Raw genomic sequence first — 23,911 nt, 5'->3', positions numbered from 1 at the left:
AGATGATCTAAAAGTTTGCCCTCCTTTGGCGATTTGTGTGATTTACATTTATGCATTTAGCAGACTCTTTTATCCAAAGTAACTTACAACTGGGGAGTACAGGAAGCGATCCATCATGAAGAGTCGAATAAACTCATAAAGTGCCTGAAATACTAAGTCTGTGTACATTCAGAGCCCGTCTACGGAGAGCCTGCCCACTCCCTATTAAGCCCTGTTGTACAGAATTTTGGTTGTAGTACCACCAGAGTTCCACTGGGGGCGATCGCCATGAGTGCAAAATGAATGGAAGTCAATGGGGCTTGACGGCTAAATTTGTCTCTTTCACCCGATTGCCGTTGAGAAATCTCAGAAATGATTGTAGATTTTGCAAGTTCAACATGGGTTTTAGGTCGAAAGTTGAATGAACGAGTACTTATGTCCTTTTGATTTCTTACAGGTTGAGTTGTTGTTGTCCATAACACGCTAGCATTCTGCTAATGAACGCTGATTGGTCAGTGAAGGACTGATTACGACCAGAGATCCCGCTTGATGGCATCGTGTCATCTGAAGCGGGACCAGAAACAAACAAAACAAAAACTCTTCTAGCACGTGTATTTACCTGTGTCAGCTGTGTTGTCGATGCCTCGAGAGAAAAGAAAGTGCAGAGCGCGAAAGCACCAGAGCGACTGAAGGATTGCCGTTAAGCAGTATCTCTGGTCGTACATGTGTATGACGTCATTGACACTTTAAAAGACTTTTTAAAGCAAATAAGTGACTCTAAAAAATCTAACACCCAGCAATGTGTAATTTATTTGCATTTCCTTTCGAATACAACATTCAAATTACTAGATAAAAAATTATATCCTGAGAAAAGTGGATTTTTATTGGTATAGCGCCATAGACCTCCATTCATTCTGCACTCGTCCTGTGAGCGCCCTCATATGGAATCAGAGAGGAACTGCAACCAGTTCAGAAGCCGGAAGTTCAGTGAGAGTGAAACTTCTCGCCATATTAGACATTCTCTGGTACATTGCTCAGTGTAGCACAGGATAGAGTAGGGAGGGAAAATGGGGAAGAAAGAAGAAAATAAAGAATAGTTTTTTTAGTTGTCTTTTGAATATTGTCAACGATACTGCGTTTCAGATGGCGGTGGGATGATCGTTCCACCAGCCGGGAACGTTGAATGACTGAGATGGCCTTAGCTGAGCGAAGGCTTCTGGTGGAGGTGAATTACACCACTGCAAATCCAGTCTAATGAACTTAAAAGTGTTGCCCTCCTGTGGCGATTTTTGTGAATTACGCCACTGCATATAATGTCTAATGGACTTAAATGTGATTTGTTTTCCTCTGTTCTTCTGTTAAAATACACAAAATACCAGACTTTCACATTAAAAGGCAAACAATTATTTTCTGTGCCACAGAGCTTGTGTCTAAAGTGAGTTTCCAATAAAGTTGACAATTTCCAATTTCTCTTAGATGAAGTAACTGAGACTCAGATGGCCACTGCATCGGTGGGATTTAAACATGTTTCTGCTTCACGATTCAAAGCCTCAAATGTGATCTCGCCACTATAACACGACAGTAAAGGTCAGTTCTCCTCCGCTCCTCTAGGCGGCAGAAGCGGTTTCTCCTTCAGTCTGACTCTTCGGCTGCTTGACAACATGACGCTCGATGACAATCACAACAACACGTGCAGATCCTGCAGATGAGATGACAGCTATTAATGTGACTTTAACAGCACATATTCCTGAACAAACTGCAAATAAAACCGACACAGAGACGGATAAGATGAAGGACCGAGTGTCACGCGACTCACCTGTAAGTAACTTTCCCCATAAAGTCAATTTCTCTCGTCAAATGACCTGCACGCGCTATAGAGCAAATCTCTCGCTAGTGTTTCCTGTTCAGCCTCTGATATTCACACTGTAAAGTGGAATAAGAAGGACTCTGTTGATATTGCAGTGGTTTCTGGGTTGATGTGAGAGTCAGCAGGAGTTTGTGGAGCTCTGATGTTGTCCTGCCGCTTCTGGCTTTTCTACTTCCTGTTATGACTGGAGTATGAGAGGAAACACAGCCTTCAGAATGTCATAATGTTACTACAAGCGTGAAACATTAAAGTAAAGAGCAGTGACTAGACACTTCATTGCATATCATTTCTATAATCTTGTTCTGATGTTTTTCTTTGGGGATTTAGTTTTATTCCGTGTTTTCATAATTTTGTCAGTCATTGAATTAATATCATCATCAGAACTAAAACGAGACGATTGATTTAGCATTACTGATGTATAACAGAATTCATTGTATACTTCTTTTTTATATGCACATTTTTCCCCTAGATATTCAGTGTAATGTGTTTGTGCTAGAATTTTTTTTATTTGTTTCATGTGTGAAAGCAGTTTGACATTGATATATGCAAACTGATATATTAGATAAAATAAATGAAGTAATTTTTTGTATCAATTGAAATACTGATCTGTGTGATTTTGTTGTGTCCTATCTTTTTAAATATATATGCCCAAAACTCGGATGATTTAAAAGTTTGCCCTCCTGTGGCGATTTGTGTGAATTACACCCCTGCATATAATGCGTAATGGTCTTAAATGGGATTTTCCTCCTAGATATTCAGTGTGTGATGATGTGTGTGTGTGTCTGTGACTCTACAGGATCAGTGATGTGTGTTGTGGAGCGTAAACCCGGCCAGCAGAAGCAGAGCTCAGAGTCGTGTGGACGGACATCGGCTGTAAGGATGGCCTTCTGCTCATGGACAGGTAATGTATATAATGTGTGTGTGTGTGTGTGTGTGTTTGACTGCTGAACATGTAGGTTCCCATCGTTTTCTTTTAGAGGGGTCACCCCTTTATAAAGCAAATGATGGGAACCTAAACGGGTGGAGAAGGGACGGCGTTCAACATTTTTTTATAAATTAAATATATATATTTTTTTTTCTTCTCACTTTGTCCAAAAGTATAACCCCTGCTGGAGATTGTCCCGGAAGCTCCGGGGGGAGACCGCACCGGTATCCCCCTCGTTTGGGCACCCCACTCACACTCCACACACACCAGTCACTCTTATCGCAGAGATCTGGCTGGGATCGAACCAGCAACCTCTGAACCCGTGAGGCAGCGCTCATCCCTGTGAGCCACAGATCTCTTGTCTCAACATGTGCAGGAACTTATACTTCACTGTTATCCTGAGAGTTTCCAATAAAGCAGTTAAAGCAAGATTTGAACCCGTGTCTTCATCACAGCCTCGTCCTCAGAGTGTGTGTGTTTATCCACTCGCCCATCATGGATCTTGTGCCAGTGACTGGTTTTCAGGACATCTTGTCTAATGAGAAGAGTTTAAAGTCTGCAATAGTGGGATTTGAACTCAGAACGCTGCGATTGAAACACAACTCTTTCTCTCCTGAGCCACTGAGACTGTGGAGATGAGGAGCGTTTGAACAGGTTTTATCCAGAGCTTTGTGTTAAATGAGGAATAACTTCAACAAATGTGGGATTTGAACCAGGACTGTCTGGTTTGAAAGTGAGACGACTATCCGCTGCGCCACAGAGCCTGTGAGATAATGATGATGTTTTAGATTTAAAGTTCATCTTAATGTATGTTTAATCTGGTAAAAAAAAAAAACAACAACACTGGTTTTCAGGACATCTTGTTGAATGAGAAGAGTTCAGTGTTTTCATAAATTTGTGGACTGGAAGACAGTCATTGAATTAAACAAGACGAACAGCAGAATGATTGATTGATGCAGCATTACTGATGTAAAACAATCTTTTTCTAGAATAATGTCTATATGATACAGTGTGTAATGATGTGTTTGTTTGTGTTGGACAGAATCAGTGATGTGTTGTGGAGCGTGGACTCCAGCCAGCAGAAGCAGAGTCGTGTGGACAGACATGGACAGGTAAAGTGTTGTTGGCTAGTAAATGGATTTAAAATGCAGATGATGGTGACCTAAATAGGTAGGGAAGGGGCGGAGAATGAAAAACTTTATACAGCTAAGTTTGTGAAAGGAATAGAAATGAAAAGAAGAAAAGATCCCTGACGATTTTGAGATTTTACACGCCGTCGTACAATCCAAACCTGATCGCAGGGAATTTTGAACAGTTGTTTCCGTTGTTTTATCTGGTCATTATAACATTGTTGTCAGCTGTAGATGTAGAAATGTAGATCCTTTAAGTTAATTTTACTGCTCTGCACTGCAAATGTAGTTAAACAAAATAATAGTTTTTAAAACATAACACGTGGTGAATTATTTTATTTTTTTTAATACTTGAACCCACATTTGCCAATCTGTACTATTACAGTAATATATATAGGTTATTTAAAATGATTAGAAATTATTTAAATATTCAGGGAGTGAATTGACTTGATAGGTAGTGTAGAGCCTACTGTATTGTCCATGCCTACTATATATAAATTTAGTTTAATTCACACCGTAATACTGAAATCCCAGAATCACCCCCAATGGTCCTGTGGACCTAACGTGTACGGGTACGCACACGTGGCGGCCATTGACTGCAAATATACAGGAATTGTGCCATTTGGGACAAGGCATTTAGCTCCAACTTTAGTTAATTGCACCTGAAACAACTAATCGAGGTCTTAAACCCATATTGAACCTGTAAATTTACAAGAAATGGCAAATGGAATGGAACGAATGTGTAAATAACAAATTATATGAGGTGAATCCAGTTTTAAATCAAGGAGTTATTAGTTATTATTTTGAAAATAGATATGACCAGGTTGTATATATGAGATGCTGAATTGGACATTCAAGACTCACGCATTCCTATTCATTGAACGGGGAAGAGAAACCGGTTTGTGATCTGTGTAAGAATTTCACAAGTGTAAAACATATTTTAATAGAATGTCCTTTTTTAAATAATATTAGAGAACGGTTTTATTCAGAAAACACATTAATGGACATTTTTAAAAAGGGTTCTCCTGGAGTAATTTTAGAATATCTGTCAAATATTAAATTGAAAGATTCTATGTAATTGGTGTTATTATTGCTGTTGTTGTTATTGGTATATATAAATGATTTTGTATAGTAATTGTTTTTAAGACAAAATTGTTAAATTATTGTAAACAATGTATTGAAGTGATACTGTTGATTGCCATGAATATAGCCATTGTTGCTGATATGGCATTGAATCATAAATAAATAAACTAATCGAGGTCTTCAGGGTTGTTGGACTAAGTCATTTCAGAATACACATTTGATATCAGCTAACATTTTTTCCAACTACGATTCCTTATAAGACACAAAATAAACCGCGAGTCCCCTGAAGAACTGTCCAAAAAGGCCACCTCATGAACTATTTCTGCAACTTAAAGACGTTTCAAAAGAAAAAAGAAAAAAAAAACGCATGTCGTGACCGCAAATGTACACAAGAAATACATACGTTTAGGTGTCACGCAGTGCACCTTACTCTGTATAAATTTTTATTGGATAATAGAGTAGAAACTTCTTGTACAGATGAGTTTATTACAGAACATTACTTTTGACAAATCATATAAAGGGATATAGGAAGATATGTTATATTTTTAAACACTAAACTGCTTGATACTGAAACTCATTTTTGTTCTAAGCCCTGAGACTGAAATCTCCATCAAGACATTAAAAATGGCCAATGAGATTTGCAGGTTTGCCTCTGAGGACTAAGCTGAAGCACAGAAACACTGCCTGCACATAAAAAAAGGCAGAAAGCTGCATTTTAGCCATCAATTTTCAGATCCTTGACCACCATCATCGCTGTGACGGGGTGTAATGCTCCACGGTGCTCCTTAAAGGTCTTCACTGCCTCGTCGCTGTACTTGGAGAAGTTGTAAACTTCCCTAAAAGGGAAAGAGAGGAGAGAGAGAAAAGGAGGTCAGCAAGTGCACACTAGGACATAAACGATCTTGAAGAGCTCTGGACTGTTAAAAACAGAAGCATGTCAATGAAACGTTTGGTTGCTCATGGCAGCAAGGAAATTACAAAACTCTCTGTAACATCCCGTTCCTTTTTTTCCTGTTTTGGTCCATTTTTAACAAGTGACCCCCATTTATTTCTGTTAAGGTTTTTGGAACTTCTCAGAAAAAGTTAATGAATTTACTTAAAAAGCGGGCGAGTGAATTTCATTCTGCCCTGTTCAGTAGCCATCTTCAGCGCCAGGGGAACGGCTTCCTCCCAATGTGCCCTCACACAGACACGCAACCACCTGCATTAACACAAACAATCGAACATGAAATACTGTACGTCATAATCAGATCATTCAAAGAAAGGGGTCTGCTGCTTACCTGAAGCGAACCTCTGCGTTTTTAATACTGTTCAGCTGGTAGACCTCCTGCATCTTCTTCACGTGGGAGAGAGGAAGGGGCTCCTGGTACAGGCAATACAGGACGAAACAGAGACAGACATATTTTAAAACTACTTCTGCTTTCTGTTCCTCTGTCTTTTGATCTGCAGTCCTAAACATGTTTGATTTGGTACGGCTTTACTTAGTCTGCATCAACATAATGAGGCATTACAGACTAAATTAGAGAAAATTAAAAAGTTTAAAATTTAATGAAATCCATAATATGTATATCATACCATGTTTACATAAAGACATGCACTATATTGCCAAAAGTTTTGGGACGCCACCCTTTGCAGCTATAACAGCTTGAACTCTTCTGGGAAGGCTTTCCACATGGTTTAGGAGTGTGTTTATGGGAATTTTTGACCGTTCTTCTAGAAGCGCATTTGTGAGGTCAGGCACTGATGTTGGACGAGAAGGCTTGTCTCGCAGTCTCCGCTCTAATTCATCCCAAAGCTGTTATATCGGGTTGAGGTCAGGACTCTGTGCAGGCCAGTCAAGTTCCTCCACCCCAAACTCGCTCATCCATGTCTTTATGGACCTTGCTTTGTGCACTGGTGTGCAGTCATGTTGGAACAGGAAAGGGGCCATCGCCAAACTGTTCCCACAAAGATGGGAGCATGAAATTGTCCAAAATGTCTTGGTATGCTGAAGCATTAAGAGTTCCTTTCACTGGAACCAAGGGGCCAAGCCCAACCCCTGAAAAACAACCCCCCCCCCCCAACCATAATCCCCCCTCCACCAAGCTTTACACTTGGCACCGTTCTCCTGGCAACCGCCAAACCCAGACTCGTCCATTGGATTGCCAGACAGAGAAGCGTGATTGGTCACTCCAGAGAACACGTGTCCACTGCTCTAGAGTCCAGTGGTGGCGTGCTTTACACCACTGCATCCGACGCTTTGCATTGCACTTGGTGATGTAAGGCTTGGATGAGCTGCTCGGCCATGAAAACCCATTCCATGAAGTTCTCGAGCTAATCTGAAGCACACACAAAGTGTGGAGGTCTGTGAAGTTGCCAACTTTCTGCTGAGTCAATAGCCACTGTTGACCCCGCTCTGTGATATTACGTGGCCTACCACTTCGTGGCTGAGTTGCTGTTGTTCTCAATTGCTTCCACTTTTTTAAAATACCACTAACACGGTAACCTATCACGGTACCACGCTTGAATTCACTGAGCTCCTGAGGGCGACCCATTCGTTCACAAATGTTTGCAGAAGCGCCTGCGTGCCTAGGTGCTTGATTTTATAAACCTGTGGCCATGGAAGTGATTGGAACACCTGAATTCAATGATTTGGAGGGGTGTCCCAATACTTTTGGGACATATAGTGTGTAGATCTAAATAAGGTTTACATAAAAGAAATATGAACAAACTCGCAGACCCAAGATAAAACAGGATACAACCGAGACAAAACAGGAAACAACCAATATATTGTGGTCCCTAGATATGATCAGGGACCTACGTCAATTGGGTTTTTCACACAGATAACTTATTTAGTACCTCTTGGAGTAACAAAGCCACAAACTCGATGAGCTGAGGAGATTTTAATTGCTTCACATCTGCCTCTGTGAAACTCGCAAGGTCCCCTTCTTTTGCCTGAAAATGCACGAACACACAGAGAAAGAGGAAGAGAGGGGTTTGTCTTAAACTCAATGTTATGTCGAAAAGCTTTGGTGTAGTTTAAAAGGTACGGTAGGCAGTGTTTTTCATAAACACTTTTTGACTGAAAACACTGATTGAAACTCTACATGTCCTAATAGCAATCATTATTAGAAGTGATCCAAATAAATCAACACTATCAACCCTGAAATGATCTGCAGCAGTCAGGTGGTACAAGTCAGAGCCTCAAGTTGTTTGCAGTCATTATTGTAACTTTATGTGCTTTGAGACTTGAGACAATTTAACGCAGTCTCTCGTGACACTTTGCAGACTCTGCTCTGGCTGTTTGCCTTTGTGTGTTTTGGAGGAGGCATGGCTTTGGAGACACTCTGAAGGAAAGGTGGGATCCTATGCTTTCAAAGCTAGCTTGTACTACTTGTACTAGCTTGTTCTACTGCTAGCCTCTTGTAAGTTGCCTACCCTACCTTTAACAGGAGAAAGACTCACCTTCACCCATCTCTGGCACAGAGCAGTGCAGGCATCGGCCATAGTGGTGTCATACCTGTGCACAAAGAGGCCAAGTTCAATTCAAATCGCACACACATACACTTTTTTGGGGGGCTTTCCATAGACAGTGATTTTTATACTGTACAAGCAGATTCATGGTATTGCTATCCATGTTGTCCCCACAACGTAGGGAATACCTAAAACATTTGCACACACACATCCAAACGTATGCTCTGGTGCTCACTGTGGTTTGACGGGCGGCATTCCTGGAGTGTGCATCCATGCATTCCAGTCCACTTTATTTAAGATGTCCACCTGACAAAGAGACAAATAGAGACATTTACACAGAATGTGGAGAACACAAAATGTGTGCTGTATTGATAATACATAAGAGGTGGCAATTAAAAGAACAAAAAAATAATCCTAAAAGGAAAGCTAATGGGATTTTAATCCAACAGGAAAAAAATATATTTAACAGCCATTACAATCTTTCACAGGATTAGTTTGATGTCATGAACGGTTACACATGATGAGACAAATTCCATTAGCATTCTTTTTTGACAAAAATATGTATCTGTACATTATTGAGCTTTATTGGCCATCGTGCATACAAAAATGATGCATTTATGTATATATTCAAGCACATAGTGTATTAGTTCTCACCTTGTCTTTGAAGTAAGTGAACAGATAGTTCTTCCATTCCTCTGTGGTTACACTTCCATATGCAAACAGCTGAATGTAGGACTTTACGAATCCCATGAAGACCTCTATAATTAAAAGGCAGAGAAAGCTTGTTTTTCCCTTTTATTTGTTTTTTTTAATATTTTTTAGTGTGTGTGTGTGTGTGTGTGTGTGTGTGTGTGTGTGTGTGTGTGTGTGTGTGTGTGTGTGTGTGTGTGTGTGTCCGTGTGTGTGTGTCCGTGTGTGTGTGTCCGTGTGTGTGTGTCCGTGTGTGTGTGTGTGTGTGTGATTGAGTAACTGCAATACTTCCTTTGTTTGTTACAAGGTCAAATGACTAAGCAACAGTTGTGAAAGTTAAGTTCTTAAATTTGATACTTTTGTAACCAACCACAGAGGTTAACATAAGGGTACACAGGAGTGGAGAGAGCATGAAGCAACCTCAAGCGGAGGTGAGCCAAATGAAGACTTCAGCGAAGAAGAGGAATGGTGATAGAAGAAGACAACAGCGTAAGTGACATCCGGCGTATTAATGCATGAGTTAAAGAGACTGATACAGCAGGAAGACTGAATCATACAGGACCTTGATGACTAATAGAAGTGGATTAGTGGAATTTCCCCAAAAGTATAAAGCGACAGAGGAGTGAAAACACTCCTCAGATGCTGGCTGCATTAAGTGTTGAAGGAACCTGGTACCCTAAAAACAAAAGTATACTTTGTTTTTTTACACATTCGCGAGCATATGCTCACACAGCCTTGCAAAGACTTGTTCGCGTACACAGCTGTTTGATGCATGTGCAGTTGAGCAATCTCTCGCCACGAGTTACAACCCATGTAAATACTGCAATAAAAATAAAAAAAAATCAAGATGCGCATGTGCAACCTGCGTGTTCATAGTACAAAAATCCACACACTGTACGCTGATCCTCACGTATGCGTAAAAAGTGAAGTATACTTTGGCCTTGACGAGGAGTGCGTAACAGCATCTCCAATAAAGCTAGATTATAGAGCGTTTTTAGCTTAAGCTGGTTTCAGTTTTATTTTATTTTGCATTGACTGCTTTGAATAAAACCAATAAAATAAGTATTTTATTGTTATGATTGCCTTCTGTGTAACTTTACTTGTAACTACAAACTGAGCCTCAAAAAAGGACAACCAAAACTTCGGTCCATTCCTGAAGGACAAAAACCAGCGGGTGGGTACTTTATGGATTAGGCTAGATTTGACTTTACCCTTATAATAAAAAGGGGTAAAGGTGTAAGATAAAAGGACACACCGACTAACTATATACACATACACACTACTAACATATATATTGTAATAAATATAAATTACCCAAATAAACGGTCTGCCGTATTAATGCTTGGCTTACTTAAAGGGTTAGTTCACCCAAAAATGAAAATTCTGTCATTAATTACTCACCCTCATGTCGTTCGACACCCGTCAGACCTCCGTTCATCTTCGGAACACAAATGAAGATATTTTAGTTGAAATCCGATGGCTCAGAAAGGCCTCCATTGGCACAGTGTACTTTACACTCTCAAGACCCATAAAAGGTACTAAAGACGTCGTTACAAAGTCCATCTCACTACAGTGGTTCTACAATAACTTTATGAATCGACGAGAATAGTGCGCAAAAAAAAACTAAATAACGACTTCTATAGTGATGACCGATTTCAAAACACTGCATCATGAAGCTTCGAAGCGTTATGAATCAGCGAGTCGAATCGTGATTCGGATCGTGTGTCAAACCGCCAAACTGCTGAAATCACGTGACTTTGGCGGATTTCAACTAAAATATCTTCATTTGTGTTCCGAAGATTAATGGAGGTCTTACGGGTGAGGGTAAGTAATTAATGATAGAATTTTCATTTTTGGGTGAACTAACCCTTTTAAAGTAGTTTTGGCACATTAAACAGGAAGAGGAGAAGGTATTTTGTTTGTTTACCTGGACCTCCCATCAGTTCCTCCAGATGATAAAGCAGAGCGAATCCTTTCTCATAGGGCACAGAGGAGAAGGCTTCATCTGTGTTCACCTCATGCAGATTTGGGACAAGGTTTGTGAGGACATTTTTCTCCCCAAACTGTTTCACCTGCAAAACGATACAACAGTGACTTAAACTGCAAAAATTCTAACTTGCGTCTCAAAAACAAATTGCAAGTTCACAAATATAGTTGACAAAGCACATGCATGCAAAGCGATGTGAGGATTAGATAACAGTTCAGCTTCTCTCCTAGGTTAGCAGATCAGAATCTCATGTGGTATATAATAATGTGGAGTGTCTTATCTCCATAAGTTGAGAACATGTTCCTATTTTTCGCTTTATCTGTATGCGTGACTCACAGACTCTTGAAGTTCTTTCCATCCTCCGATGCCTTTAAACTGCCTGAGCTGTTCGCTCTCCATACACCTGGCAATCATTCTCTCAATATACACCGTATGACCCTCGTTCAACCTGCAGAGAAAGAGTTCACTTGTTACAGATTAAACGGGTCATATATTATAGAAAAGAGGGACCCACTTTATATTAGGTGGCCTTAACTACTATGTACTAACATTTAAATTAATCATTTGATACAATGCACTTATTGTGTAGGCTACATACATGTATAATTACACTGTTGACCCATCTTTTACATCCTAACCTACCCATAGCACCACCACACCTGTCCCTAACTTTACCCTTATCCCACCTCAATATCAGCAAAAGTGTTTTGCAATACAATATGAACACAATAAGTACATTGCACTTATTTTTTTATGAAAGTACATAGTAGTTAAGGCCACCTAATATAAAGTGGGACCAAAAATAGGATCTAGCCAATAGTTAAAATAGTTAAATGTTCTGTCTGCTCTTTACAACCAAAAGAACATCACGGGAGGTGGAGCCTGAGTGCCTATTTTGCATATTCTCATCTGCATATTCAGTTAAAGCTCAATATGTCCGACTGACCAGAAATGCTCCCAGGTCCTATTGGTCACCAGGTTCCCAGTCCAGCTGTGGGAAATCTCATGAGCGATGACCTGCAGCAAAACCATAAGGACAGAGCATATTCACATAAGCGGTTGAGAACAAATGCTGATTAACCTAAAAATGGTTTTAATTTGTAAATGCACACAGTTGACTTACGCCAGCGAGGGACCTGTCTCCAGCCTGAAAAAGAGCACAAGAATATGACTGATGTACCAAAACGTTTGTGTTTACTCTCACTTTTAATCAATCTAATGTGTCCTTGCTGAATGATTATTAAAAAACTCTTACCATCCCCAAACTTTTGAACAATAGTGTGGCATGTATTGCAGCAACCTCATAGACTGAAAGTAATAGTTTGTCAACCACTGTCTGTGTGAATGTGGCATTGCATGTCTGTGTGAATGCAACTACTAACCGCACAAGTCTACAGAGTGCATACAGTATGTGTGTGAAGGGGAATTATACGGACCAGTACAGTGGGGGTGACAAATGTGAGGCAGGGGTTCTCCATGCCCCCGTACGGAAAAGACGGAGGCAGCACCAGGACATCATACTGGCCCCACACATACGGCCCTGCCAGACTCTCAGCGGTCTTCAACATGGTCTCAGTCTAATGAAGCAAAACAGTTTTATCTGTTAGCCACATAAGATAGCACTTGATAGATAGTGAGCGCCTTTACATGCATGTTCTTAATCTGATTATGCTTATTTCGATGATTTCGTTCATCTACGGAACACAAATAACTACTTTTTTGATAAAAAAATCTGAGAGCTTTCTGTCCCTCCATTGACGGCTACACAAATGACACAAATTCAAAAAGTTCATAAAGTATATAATCCAAATAATATACAAAAATTAATTTATTTTGACTTTTATTCACATATAAACATGTATCAACGCAGACATCAGTTGTGATAAACGGAAGCTCAAGCATGTACGCTTGATGTGCGAATTCACCTCGGAGAACTCAAACGCTGCCTCATCCACATACTCCTTCTCAGACCAAACTCTGGACCGGGGACCGATTTCCCTGAAAGCCACAAGCAATGATTATTTACACCTTATCTGGAAGGCATGCACAGAAAACTTAAATGTAAAAAAGGAGAAGTTATGATAATGAGCTTTTGGAAAAGAGGATGCTATCTTCGGGCCACAGGCTGGTGTGATTTTACGTCTAACAAGTGAGAAACATTTGTTCGCCCACATTGCAAATGCTTAAAAATGTCCATATTCAAATCATCTTATAATGTAGGTGTTACTGTATATTTACCTATATGTAAATAGCCTCTTATGATTGGCTAACTTCTTTGGATGTGAAATAAGTAACAATAGCCACAACTAAACACTGAATATGTAAACTTGGTGGTCATATAAGCAAAACCATGACCAAAAAAAAAGGAAAAGAAATGAGGGGAAGAACAACAGGAAAAGGATCACCTGCTTTCCAAAGCGCCAACTACAATGGCAATGAGGTAAGATGGCATGGGGACCTGCAAGAAAGAAAAAGACATTTTTCATTTGATATATATTTTAAGATTTATTTTCATTTGAAAACCAACTCTCCACTGAAGAAGAGGAAGAGACACTGACCGGCTGTCTGAAGCGATAGATGACCCGGCTGCTGTCGCTCGGATCTGGTTCCTGACCATCGCGCAACGCACTCATCAAAGCCACCAGCTCTCTGGGGACAGACACCTGAGACACAGTCAAATGTACCCAGTGTTACCGGCAGAACAACTGTGGATTTAGATGGTTTATCTTGGCATGCACTTCATTGCTGCTTCATTGAGTGCTCTGAGCTATTCATGCATGTTACCTGGGCATAATAAGTGTGCTTCACTGATGGAGTGTCCTGACAAGGCACCATGGTCCTACAGTGAGTGGCCTGTTTTGAATAAAGACAGAGTAAATGAAAAAAGTCACTGCACATTTGAGATGGAATAGAACCCAAAAATCCCATGTAGTTTATTTATAAACTGACAACCGAAACTCTTAAATATCTTACGAAAAGGCTGGAAAGTTTTAGGACTTAAAGATTATTATAAACCGTGTTATTTTAGTATCATTGGCCCTGTTTACACCTGATATTAAGATGCGTTTTGGTCGATCGGATCACAAGTAGACGAGGGAGACACATTCGCGTTTACACCTGGAACCTCTTTAATGCGTGTTTTTAGTCCACTTTCAACCACTTCTGTCCTGATTTCTTCGAGTGGAGGGTCTCTGGCGGGTAAATGTATGGGCTTTTTCAGATTTTTCGATCTAATGGACGAAATAAGCTCCCAATTTACACATGAATGCGGAAGGAGACAATGGAAAAACACAGAGCAGCAGCTTTCGTTTCTGCTCTGAAAGCCGACAGAACTCGTCGAAAGCCTTGAGTGTGTGTTGTGCTTGGTACGTTTTTCATCTTCAAACCAAACTTGGGTATTCAACCGACAAAGTTTAAATCCTGTTGGCTAGCGCACGCCCCATAACCTACATGGTAGGTCAGTAGGCAGAGAGTAGCTGGTATTCGACCACATGAGTGTCTATACCAGGGGTGTCCAAAGTCGGTCCTGGAGGGCCACTGTCCTGCAGAGTTTAGCTCCAACTTGCCTCAACACCTCTCTGGAAGTTTCTAGTGTGCCTATTAAGACCTTGATTAGCTCGCACAGGTGTGTTTAATTGACCTATCGGTAAGCCCCTCCCCTCGAACGCAGATGAGCCAATAGCAGTTGAGTATCAGTTGTGCCGGGACCGGAACTCGGACATCTTTAGGTGTCAGCGCCATAGAGATGCGTTGGAAAATCCGAAGCTCTCATCGGTTTGATGGTGTTTATGCTACAAAAATGCTAAAATGTCGTGCCTGAGGTACTGTAACACTGATTCCAGGTATCCGGAGAGGATTTTCTGTTTGTCATACTCTCGTTAAGTTACGCTTAAAGTCCCTGCTAACATACAACTGTAATAACTAACTGTTCTCACGTCATGTAACACTGTAGGTCAAAAACACGAAGGTCTACATTTCCGTGCCTCTCCATATTAAACTGGTTACAGGGTTTTTCCTACATTGAAAATTTTTTGGCGGCCGCCAAAACAAATTTGTCCCGCCAAAGCTTTATTTGATGAGTTATTGTGATTTATGAATGATGTAGAATAGATGCTGCGCTTGTAACTGAGTGACAGAGAGAACGATCAGAGCTCCTCCCCCGCTCGCACCCTCTCTGTCTTCAAAATAAGCATTCTTAGCTTTCTAATATTTCACATATTACGTTAATCAAAATAAAAAGGTCGGAAGACCGAATCCATGTTGCACGTGGCGCTATCAGACAATGTTTTCCTTTAATTACCGCTGGGTGTGAAATGCGCTCAAAAAACATTGACTGATTCTCTGACCAGCTGACATAAACCATACTTTCAATAAACGGGAAACAAATCCTATCCGGTTATGAAGTGTTTTCTGTGTGTTGACAAATCTTTCGCGATGTTCTAACCGACGGGATTCACACACAATGCATCTGCTAATGTCCGATTCGCAACCTAATGACTCCTTTGAACCGAATCATTTCAACGACTGGTTAGAACAACTGATCTGTCCAACACTGAACTAACGAATCAGTTTAATCATTTACTCTGAACATCTGAAATGAGAACAAAAGTGTGCTTACACAATTTAGCAAGAGTGGGTGTAAGAGTTTTAATTATCCACATTCTTTCAGCTTATTTATGTTCATAATGTGTAGTAAAATAAATAGCCTATAAATCACTTAGTTTAGACTGGAGTGAGGTGAACCCAGAACAAAGTTGTTGTTAGCTAGCTGATAATTTTATGAAATTGTATATGGCAGAAAATTAGGCTATTTGTTCATTTTTTTAATACTACTTTTTAATATTGAAATGATTATATACCAAAACAATTATCAGTAAATAGCGTAAAAATGAGGAACAAAAACAAACATCAAGGTATCCCACATGAAAAAAATACTATAGTATATTATAGTAAAATTACTATAGTGTTTTTGAACCATACTATAGTAAATATACTACAGTAAATTGTAGTATATTTAGTATATTATAGTATTTACTACACTTTGTTAATTTACTGTAGTATATTTACTATAGTACGGTTCAAAAACACTATAGTATTTACTAGAGTAATTTTACTATAATATACTATAGTATTTTTTCATGTGGGATCAAAATAAGATAAGCAAAAGTTACAAACTTTCTTTGAATTTATTTAAAATGTATTGTCAGTATTGCGCTTGCAGATCACGTGGGTAGGGTACTTTTTTACTGTGCGTGCGGGCGTGTGTATGGATGACCATGTCTGTCAGCAACCACCGAAGACCATTTTTGACCCAGGAAAAACCCTGGGTTATATGTAAATTAATTTAATTTTAGATATGTTTAAGGTCTACATTATCTGTCCTACTAAGGAGGATTCCTATTTTGATGGGTATTATAGTCTACGGGTGGTGAAAGGGAGAGCTCACACGCAGTTTATCGGAGTTGTTTTGTAGATCATACAAAGTTTACCAGTTATTAACTGCACCCTCGAAAAGGCATACGGTCTGTGTATATGTTTTTTTACTGTTCGTTTTATGAGTGTTTTTGTGTAGTTTGCTGTGTATGTTAATGGTAATGCAACGGAGAGAGCAACGCTGAGAGAGAGTTTGTGAATGAGACGTTAGTGCGCACTTCTTATGCTTTGTTTGTTCAGCTCTTACGATTATTTTTTTTGTAGTGAAAAATGACATCATAAACTTGATAAACCATCAGAAAAGTCTGGCCATCATTCGGACGGGGTACGCTACATTCTGTGTCCAAAAACATCTTGGGATAAGGTTTTCACACTGACGGCTGTCATTGTAAGATATAGCAACTCTTTCTGTTTGTTTGTCCGAGTTAGCAACAGTAACTAAGGGGGTCGGGGCTTACCGATAGGTCAATTGGGGTTGGAGCTAAACTCTGCAGGACAGTGGCCCTCCAGGAGCAGGATTGGACACCCCTGGTCTACACTATGAAAGCAATCCGGTCAAATGCGTTTTTTGACCACCTCTGGAAGTGGTCGAAATTGGACAAGCTCGAAACGTTTTAGACCCCGTTACATCTGTATTTAGCGCCGTCCACTTGTGATCCGAATGACTAAAACGCATCTTAAAGGGTAACTAAACCCTAAAACAACTTTTTTTAGTTAATGATCTGCAAGACTGGGGCTTTATTAGTGATGTTCATTGATTCATTTGACATTTGGGCATAAAATGTTTTAATTCTACAGTATATGGTGTAAAAACGTCTGAGTGCTGCCCACTTTTCCAGATATTGTCGGTAGGTGGAGTTCTGATCAGGAGTTGAGTTACCCTTTTAATACCAGATGTAAACAGTGCTATTAAGATACTATTACAATATTTTGAATTAGATTTTGTGTTTATATTTTCCATGTTCATTTTAATTTCAGTTAAAGTTTTAGTCATTTTAATGTGTGCTTTTGTTATTTGTATAAGTTTTTGTAAAATATGCATATATAGTTTTTTTTATTCATTTTTATTTCAGTTTTAGGTTTAGTACATCAACTTAAAATGGATGAAAATGAGAAATGTAGCCTGTAACAAGCTAAAATAAGTTTTATTTTATTTAAGTTAATGTTCTCTTAATTTATGTATTTAGATTTAGCACTGTAATGAAACGCACACTTTTAATAAAAAAAACACTTGGTAGTGATACAATTTAAAAGGTATATATATATATATATAGCAGATCTACAAATGACATTGTTAAATGGGTTGTGGAATGAAGTAGCTCTTGATAGGCTTTTGTAAGGTGAAGCAGAAGAACAATGCAACACTGTGGTTTGTATTGCAAAATTGCACAAATAATAATATGTCAAGGAAATTGCACCCAAACCACCCATCTTTGCATGTACACACATGTTGGTTGTGGAAAGATGAGAGATGGCAAGGAGGTACCTGGCACTGGCTGAAAAGGTATGGATGTTTCTTCCCAGCAGTCTGTGTGGGGGTCAGCCACTGCAGTGCAGTGGCACTAGGAGACGTCTCATATTCAATCTCCACAATCACGTGCTGACCACTAAAACACACACAATAATCACAATACAACATAAAACGAAAGAGAGAAAACTTTGCACTGAAATTAATAGGGCTTTCAAAGTTAATATGATAACATTTAAGAATAATTATATACAGTAGTAATTGCAAATATACATGTATACCTGTGTATATACGTTTGATTTTGATTTCTTTCCTTAAAAGATGAACTAAATGAATAAAACTGACATTTAAATTGAATGCACTAAATTAATTATTTGCATGTTTTGTATGATGTTACTTAAAGATTTAAATATTAATTGCATAATTTTAAAAAAATGCCTTTGTGGAAAAATTATTTTGTCAGATTTAGCTCACAACTTCGTTCATATAGTATAGCATGCATTTGCATGCGTGTTTAAAGACGCATTCATATTGGCAGTGAATCACATATCAGAAATAACTTGAATGTTTGAGAAAGAAGAACAGGAATCTCTTGGTACAGAACAAGTTTGTGGCTTTACCGGGACAGGACGAAAGGCAGGGTGATCTCCAAAGGGGATCCTTTAAACTTATGCTTAGCCCCCAATGCAAACTGTGCAGCCTGGCCATTTGCAGAAACCTTAGAGATCTTCAGGTCATTTGAGTCCAGAGTCTAGAAAGAAATCATTGAAAGCAAACGAGAGAGAAGAGAATGTAAATTTTTCAAAAAGACTATTACAATTACTTACATGAAACACTTTTCCAACAATTTTACATTCACCTTTTATACCACAAAAAAAAAAAAAAAAAAAAAAAAATCCCCTTGTCTACATTAGTAGAAGAGGGAAACAATTGTCCATCAACAACAGAGCACATTGCCTTCATCTAGAATGTGATAAGGTCGTCCATGGAACTATAAAAATGAAAATCAATGAGTATTCTGGATGATTTAACTGTAGAACATAGTCGTAATATCTTGATGATATTAATAACGATTCATATCTGAACCCAGTTCTATCTTGTTTTTTTCTTCTCATATAAATCGCTAACTTTGCTTTACCTATGATAACATTTAAACACTGACAATTAAACCTAACATATTTGAAACCAACAATAAATATGTCTATATATAGACAAAGATTCATTAAAACTGTAAAATACATTTTGTAATAAACTAAACAACCTTTTCGGTCTAAAACAATCCTTATAAGCATGAAAGAAAGTTTCTCTCTTTAAACAGAAAAGGGCACTCTGTGGTGACATCGGGATTTAAAACTGAAATAAAAGTATTAACTGCTATTGAGTGAGAGAGAGAGAGAGCAAGTGAAAGTGATAAGTGTGAGAGTGAGTGACTTTACAACTCTTTATTTAAACATTTACTAAAACACTAACATATAATATATTCTATCCATGCAGATGCAATGCTACACTGTGCATAGTCAAAATAAATCTCAAAATCATGGGGGGCGGGATAATAAATAAAGTACATTTAAAATTGCCCATCAAACATCACCAGTTAAACATTATAGTCTCATCTTCACATATTGACAATAAAGCACTATTCGCACACCATTTAAACTTTGGTTCCTCAACCAAAGCAGTCCACTTATGTTTATTCCCCTCAGAATTCATTCTACAGGTCTTCCAAACGGCTAATTTAACTTGTCCAACTGTAAAATTAGCCACGGACGGTACACTGTTCTTTGTGCGTTTTCAAATGCATTCATAAATAAAAGTATCTTATTAAAACAAAAACCTTCACGTCCCAAGTATTCTTCCCAATACCTGGAACGTTCAGCAAAAACATGAAACACTAAAATTTCAGGATGGTAAAACAGACGTATTGAACTTGGAAACAAAATTATTTGTATTGTAGAGAGAGAGAGAAAGAGAGAAAAGAATGTGTCTTTATCTGTTATCTGACATTTAATGATATAATATCACAAACTGTCCATTTACTGTCTGCCAATGGATTGTATATCTATATATACACAGATATAATATCTGCTGTCAGCAAATAGGTATGCCTTTTGGCATATATTAGCAGATATTATATTGTGCGTGTCACATCTTGTCAAAACAAGCCATGGAAATCCATTGGTCACATCTGCATGCATTGCACAACCTTGAAAATTCTAGAATCCGTGAACATTTGATTAGCAGTTGCTCAAGTTCATAATTATCGAAACGCTTTTGACAAGTTGCACCTGCCTCAGGTAACTCAGGTAAAAAGTCCATCAATGTGATCTGACTTTTCTCCTGAAATCAAAGTTCAGGTGAGGTGCAGTAAACCCGGTACACAGTCCGTGGCTAATACACCTCATTAATGAGGAGCTATATTTGGCATTATTGGCAGCATGACAGTCAAAGCATATGTGCGAAGATGATAGTTGAATAAACGTATCAAATTCATAAACAAGAAACTCTGAATGCAAGTCATCGGCTCACGTTACGAATATCATCATTACTGTATCAAGTTATGTAACCTAATCTGTTACAGTATGACAGGCAGTTTCAACATGTATTGCTAAATAACTAGTATCTGTGTTTTTTAATTGCTAGTATTACTTATTCAGTAGCAACTAGTCCGACTAGTAAAAATCTATTAGATATTCCACTAATCAGAATGAATCAAAGCAACAAATGCATCGTAAAAGCATACAGCACTATGAATCTTACTCATGCAGATGTGTGTATGTAACGTTAACGTGAAATCGATGCAAACACAATGACAGATGTTATGAATCAAATGAAAACTGTACCAGAGAAGAGAATTTATCCTCCAGAACTTCCACAGTCAGGGCGACTTTCCCTTTGAGCACATGCCTGTCAAAGTCAACATGGTAAATGAGATTTAAGTGCTTGGTAGAGCATTTGGAGATGGAGGAGAACGAGCTGGGGTCTGACACGGGAGTCATGGTTGAGACAGAGAGCAGTCAGCTCGCGCTGCGAAAGGATTTTTAACCCACACTCGGTCACGTGACACCGGCCCGTTAAGCTGCATTATGGGAGTTGCAGTTTTGTGTCCTTCTCTGCAAGAACGATTAACTACTGTCCTCTAGCGGCTGAGGGTGTTTGTACAACTTTAACAAAATCCCTTGATCTCTGTCGTCAGCAGGGCCGCTTAATTTAAACATGAAGATGTATTTTGAAACTCTCAAATCGCAAAGCATTAATAATAATAATAATAATAATAATAATAGGCTAATAATAATAATAATAACAAAAGGCTAATAATGTCTCAACATGAATTTTTATTGTTAAACAATGCAATAAAAGAAACAGCACTGCATTGAAATACAATAACATAAAAGAAAAATGGAGAAAAAACATCAATAGCGCCTCAATCAGTAAGAAAAATATGATCCTATTTCTTTAGAATCGTAATTGTTATTCTTATTATCGTGAGTTTAAAACATTTTACATAAGAGAAATCTCATCAAGAAAGATGTGAAATTTAGGCAAAATCTTAAGAAAATGGTTTTTGTGAATAATGTTTTTTTTTTTTTTAAAACAGATCATAAGAGCATATAAGAGCAAATAGTCATATTCAAAAAAGAATTTAACAACAACAACAATTATAAACATTAGTCAGTAAAAAGGAACAAAATAAAAAATACAAAACAGACATTGAGCCAGGGGTGACATAAAATTTTAAATAAATTAGGATCAAGAGAGCTAGACAGAGAAGAAAAAAGGTTTTTGTGAATAATTGACGGCCGTCGGTTTTTGTAATGACGTGTATAGGCGCTTGTTGTAATGTCTTCTTCCTCCACTAGATGGCAGATGATGAACAGACATCTTAAAAACAGGGGTACTTGCAAAGATCATAATTGTTTTCATATGCCCCTTAAAATCTCAGTGTGTGAACATCTCAAGTGGACAGATTCAGGCCTAGTGAATGATATCAGCATCAGTAAAAACAAATGAATTTAAAGAAGAGGTTAAGTCTCCCTCACTATTCCCTACGTTAGTCCACTAATACAGTTCACTTGAAGGAGTGAATTAATCTAAAAATATACTCAAAATAGTCTATTAGTTGTATTAGTTTACATATAGGCCTACTTGTATATTTAATTGACTATTAACAGATTTGAGGCTATACTGTAACGTAACTGTCAATAAATAACTTGATTTGATAAAAAAAAAAGAAAAAAGAAAAAAAAAGAGTGAATGAAAACGAGCGCGTGAAGTCGGACAGTCGTTGTGTGTAGTACATCAGCTGTACACTCGGTGCAATGTGGGATTGAATGAGTGCACTCAATAACGTCCACTATGGTTTTGGACACCACTACAAATGGCTGTCCCTTTAAATAATAATAATAATAAACGATTTCGGATTCAGCCTGTGTGTGTGTGTGTGTGTGTGTGTGTGTGTGTGTGTGTGTGTGTGCGTGCGTGCGTGCGTGTGTTTTGAAGGATCCGGCTTCCTGTCAGTGGATATCCCTCCAGGAAATCGAAAGATGGTTCCACCCCCTGGAGCCCCATGCCACTCATTTACTGAGAGAGATATAGATTTATTTGTTGTAGCTGTACACTTTTATATACCGGCACTTATTTGCACTGTTGTAGGCTATTAAGCATCATGCCACATTGCACATCTTTTGTCATGCCAATAGTCTTGACAACTGATATTTATTTATTTAGCGGTCTGTCCGCATCTCTGTTTAACGTCTCCATGCTGTATAAGCAAATGTGATTATGTTAATGCAAACAAAATACATGCAAAAAAGTGAATATTTGTGGGGAAATAACCTTACATTGCTTTTTGAAAGCGCTGTCTGACAATACAACGTGTGTAACCCTTTTACTGTTCTGCAGACATAATCATATTCCCAGTGCGTATTAAAAAGGTATTACTTTAGCATGAGATGCCACAATTTGAATTATTATTAATACTTTAACACGTTTTTGTCTCACAGTAGCCTACACTGTAAAAAAAAGTTCAGGTCTCCGATTGAAAATTTTCTAGTGACCGATCACATCTAAATTTTTCAGTTGGCCAAATTTAATTTTTGTGAATTCATGCAATTTAATTCAAGAAATTAAATTTGGCCAACTGAAAATTTTAGATGTGATCGCTCACTAGAACATTTTCAATTGGAGACCTGATTTTTTTTTTACAGTGTACGCTGTAAAAAATTATTTGTTGACACAACTTGACTTGGTCAAGTCATCTTGTTGCATTGACTCAGTTAAGTTTAGCCAACATTAGTAGTTAAGTTAACTCAACTTAAATGTATTTGTTGAAATAACTTGCAGTAAATTGGGACAACGTACTGTATCAATTAATAAGCATTTAGATTTTTTTGTTAAGTCAACTTAAAAACATATCGGTTGAACTTAATTTTTCATGTTTTCACAACTATTAACCAAGTTTAATTGACATAAAATAGTAAGATTTCCTCAACATCACAACTTAACTTTTTGAGTTTACTAGACTTCATTGCTTGCTTTGACAATAAGTTCTAGATATCTAACATACTAGCTTGTAGCCTACTTTGGAAATCACCATTTCAAAAGGAAAAAGTCACCCATGTACAGAATGACCTATATATTCTCTTTAAGAATGTTTTTTTCCAGATTTAGTTATAAGGACGCTTTCTAGTAACACACGCGCACTCGCGTAAAATTAATATCTTATGGGGACTTTCCATAGACATAATGCTATTTATACTGTATAATTTGTATCTTCTATCCACTAACCCTAACTCCACCCCTAAACCTACCCATCACAGAAAATGTTCTGCATTTTTACATTTTCAAAAAAACAAAACATAAAATTGTCTGATTAAACGCTGTTTTCCTCATAGGCACC

The 23,911-nt window shown here is 38.3% G+C and overlaps 1 protein-coding gene and 1 long non-coding RNA gene across 2 annotated transcripts; one reads left to right on the top strand and one right to left on the bottom strand.

The window, feature by feature from the left end:
• Positions 1-1,618: 1,618 nt before the first annotated feature.
• LOC307126950 lies at positions 1,619-5,163 on the top strand. Its single transcript, XR_013816577.1, has 4 exons — positions 1,619-1,797; positions 2,643-2,747; positions 2,945-3,536; positions 3,814-5,163. It is a non-coding gene; the product is annotated as an uncharacterized lncRNA (long non-coding RNA).
• Positions 5,164-5,368: 205 nt separating this feature from the next.
• On the bottom strand, positions 5,369-21,080 carry lta4h (leukotriene A4 hydrolase). Its single transcript, XM_079818201.1, has 19 exons — positions 20,856-21,080; positions 18,636-18,766; positions 18,034-18,154; positions 13,899-13,967; positions 13,673-13,777; positions 13,520-13,572; positions 13,040-13,112; positions 12,551-12,691; positions 12,238-12,261; positions 12,061-12,131; positions 11,451-11,562; positions 11,055-11,199; positions 9,092-9,195; positions 8,673-8,743; positions 8,429-8,483; positions 7,823-7,918; positions 6,265-6,347; positions 6,081-6,185; positions 5,369-5,820 (listed from the first exon to the last, which is right to left on the bottom strand). Exons 1-19 carry the CDS (start codon positions 21,009-21,011, stop codon positions 5,700-5,702), a joined length of 1,836 nt encoding a protein of 611 aa, XP_079674327.1. The 5' UTR covers positions 21,012-21,080; the 3' UTR covers positions 5,369-5,699.
• Positions 21,081-23,911: the final 2,831 nt, after the last annotated feature.

The sequence above is a fragment of the Gobio gobio genome (assembly GCF_949357685.1).
Source record: "Gobio gobio genome assembly, chromosome: 5".
Taxonomy (NCBI): domain Eukaryota; kingdom Metazoa; phylum Chordata; class Actinopteri; order Cypriniformes; family Gobionidae; genus Gobio; species Gobio gobio.
This window is presented reverse-complemented; position numbering and strand designations above follow the sequence as displayed.

Excerpts from the sequence above, each read along its gene's own strand:
- lta4h (XM_079818201.1), bottom strand. The coding sequence starts at position 21,011 with ATGACTCCCGTGTCAGACCCCAGCTCGTTCTCCTCCATCTCCAAATGC. Across the intron at positions 13,113-13,519 it reads GTTGGCGCTTTGGAAAGCAG|GGAAATCGGTCCCCGGTCCA; the intron begins GTGATCCTTTTC and ends TGTGGCTTTCAG. Across the intron at positions 6,186-6,264 it reads AACGCAGAGGTTCGCTTCAG|GTGGTTGCGTGTCTGTGTGA; the intron begins GTAAGCAGCAGA and ends GTGTTAATGCAG.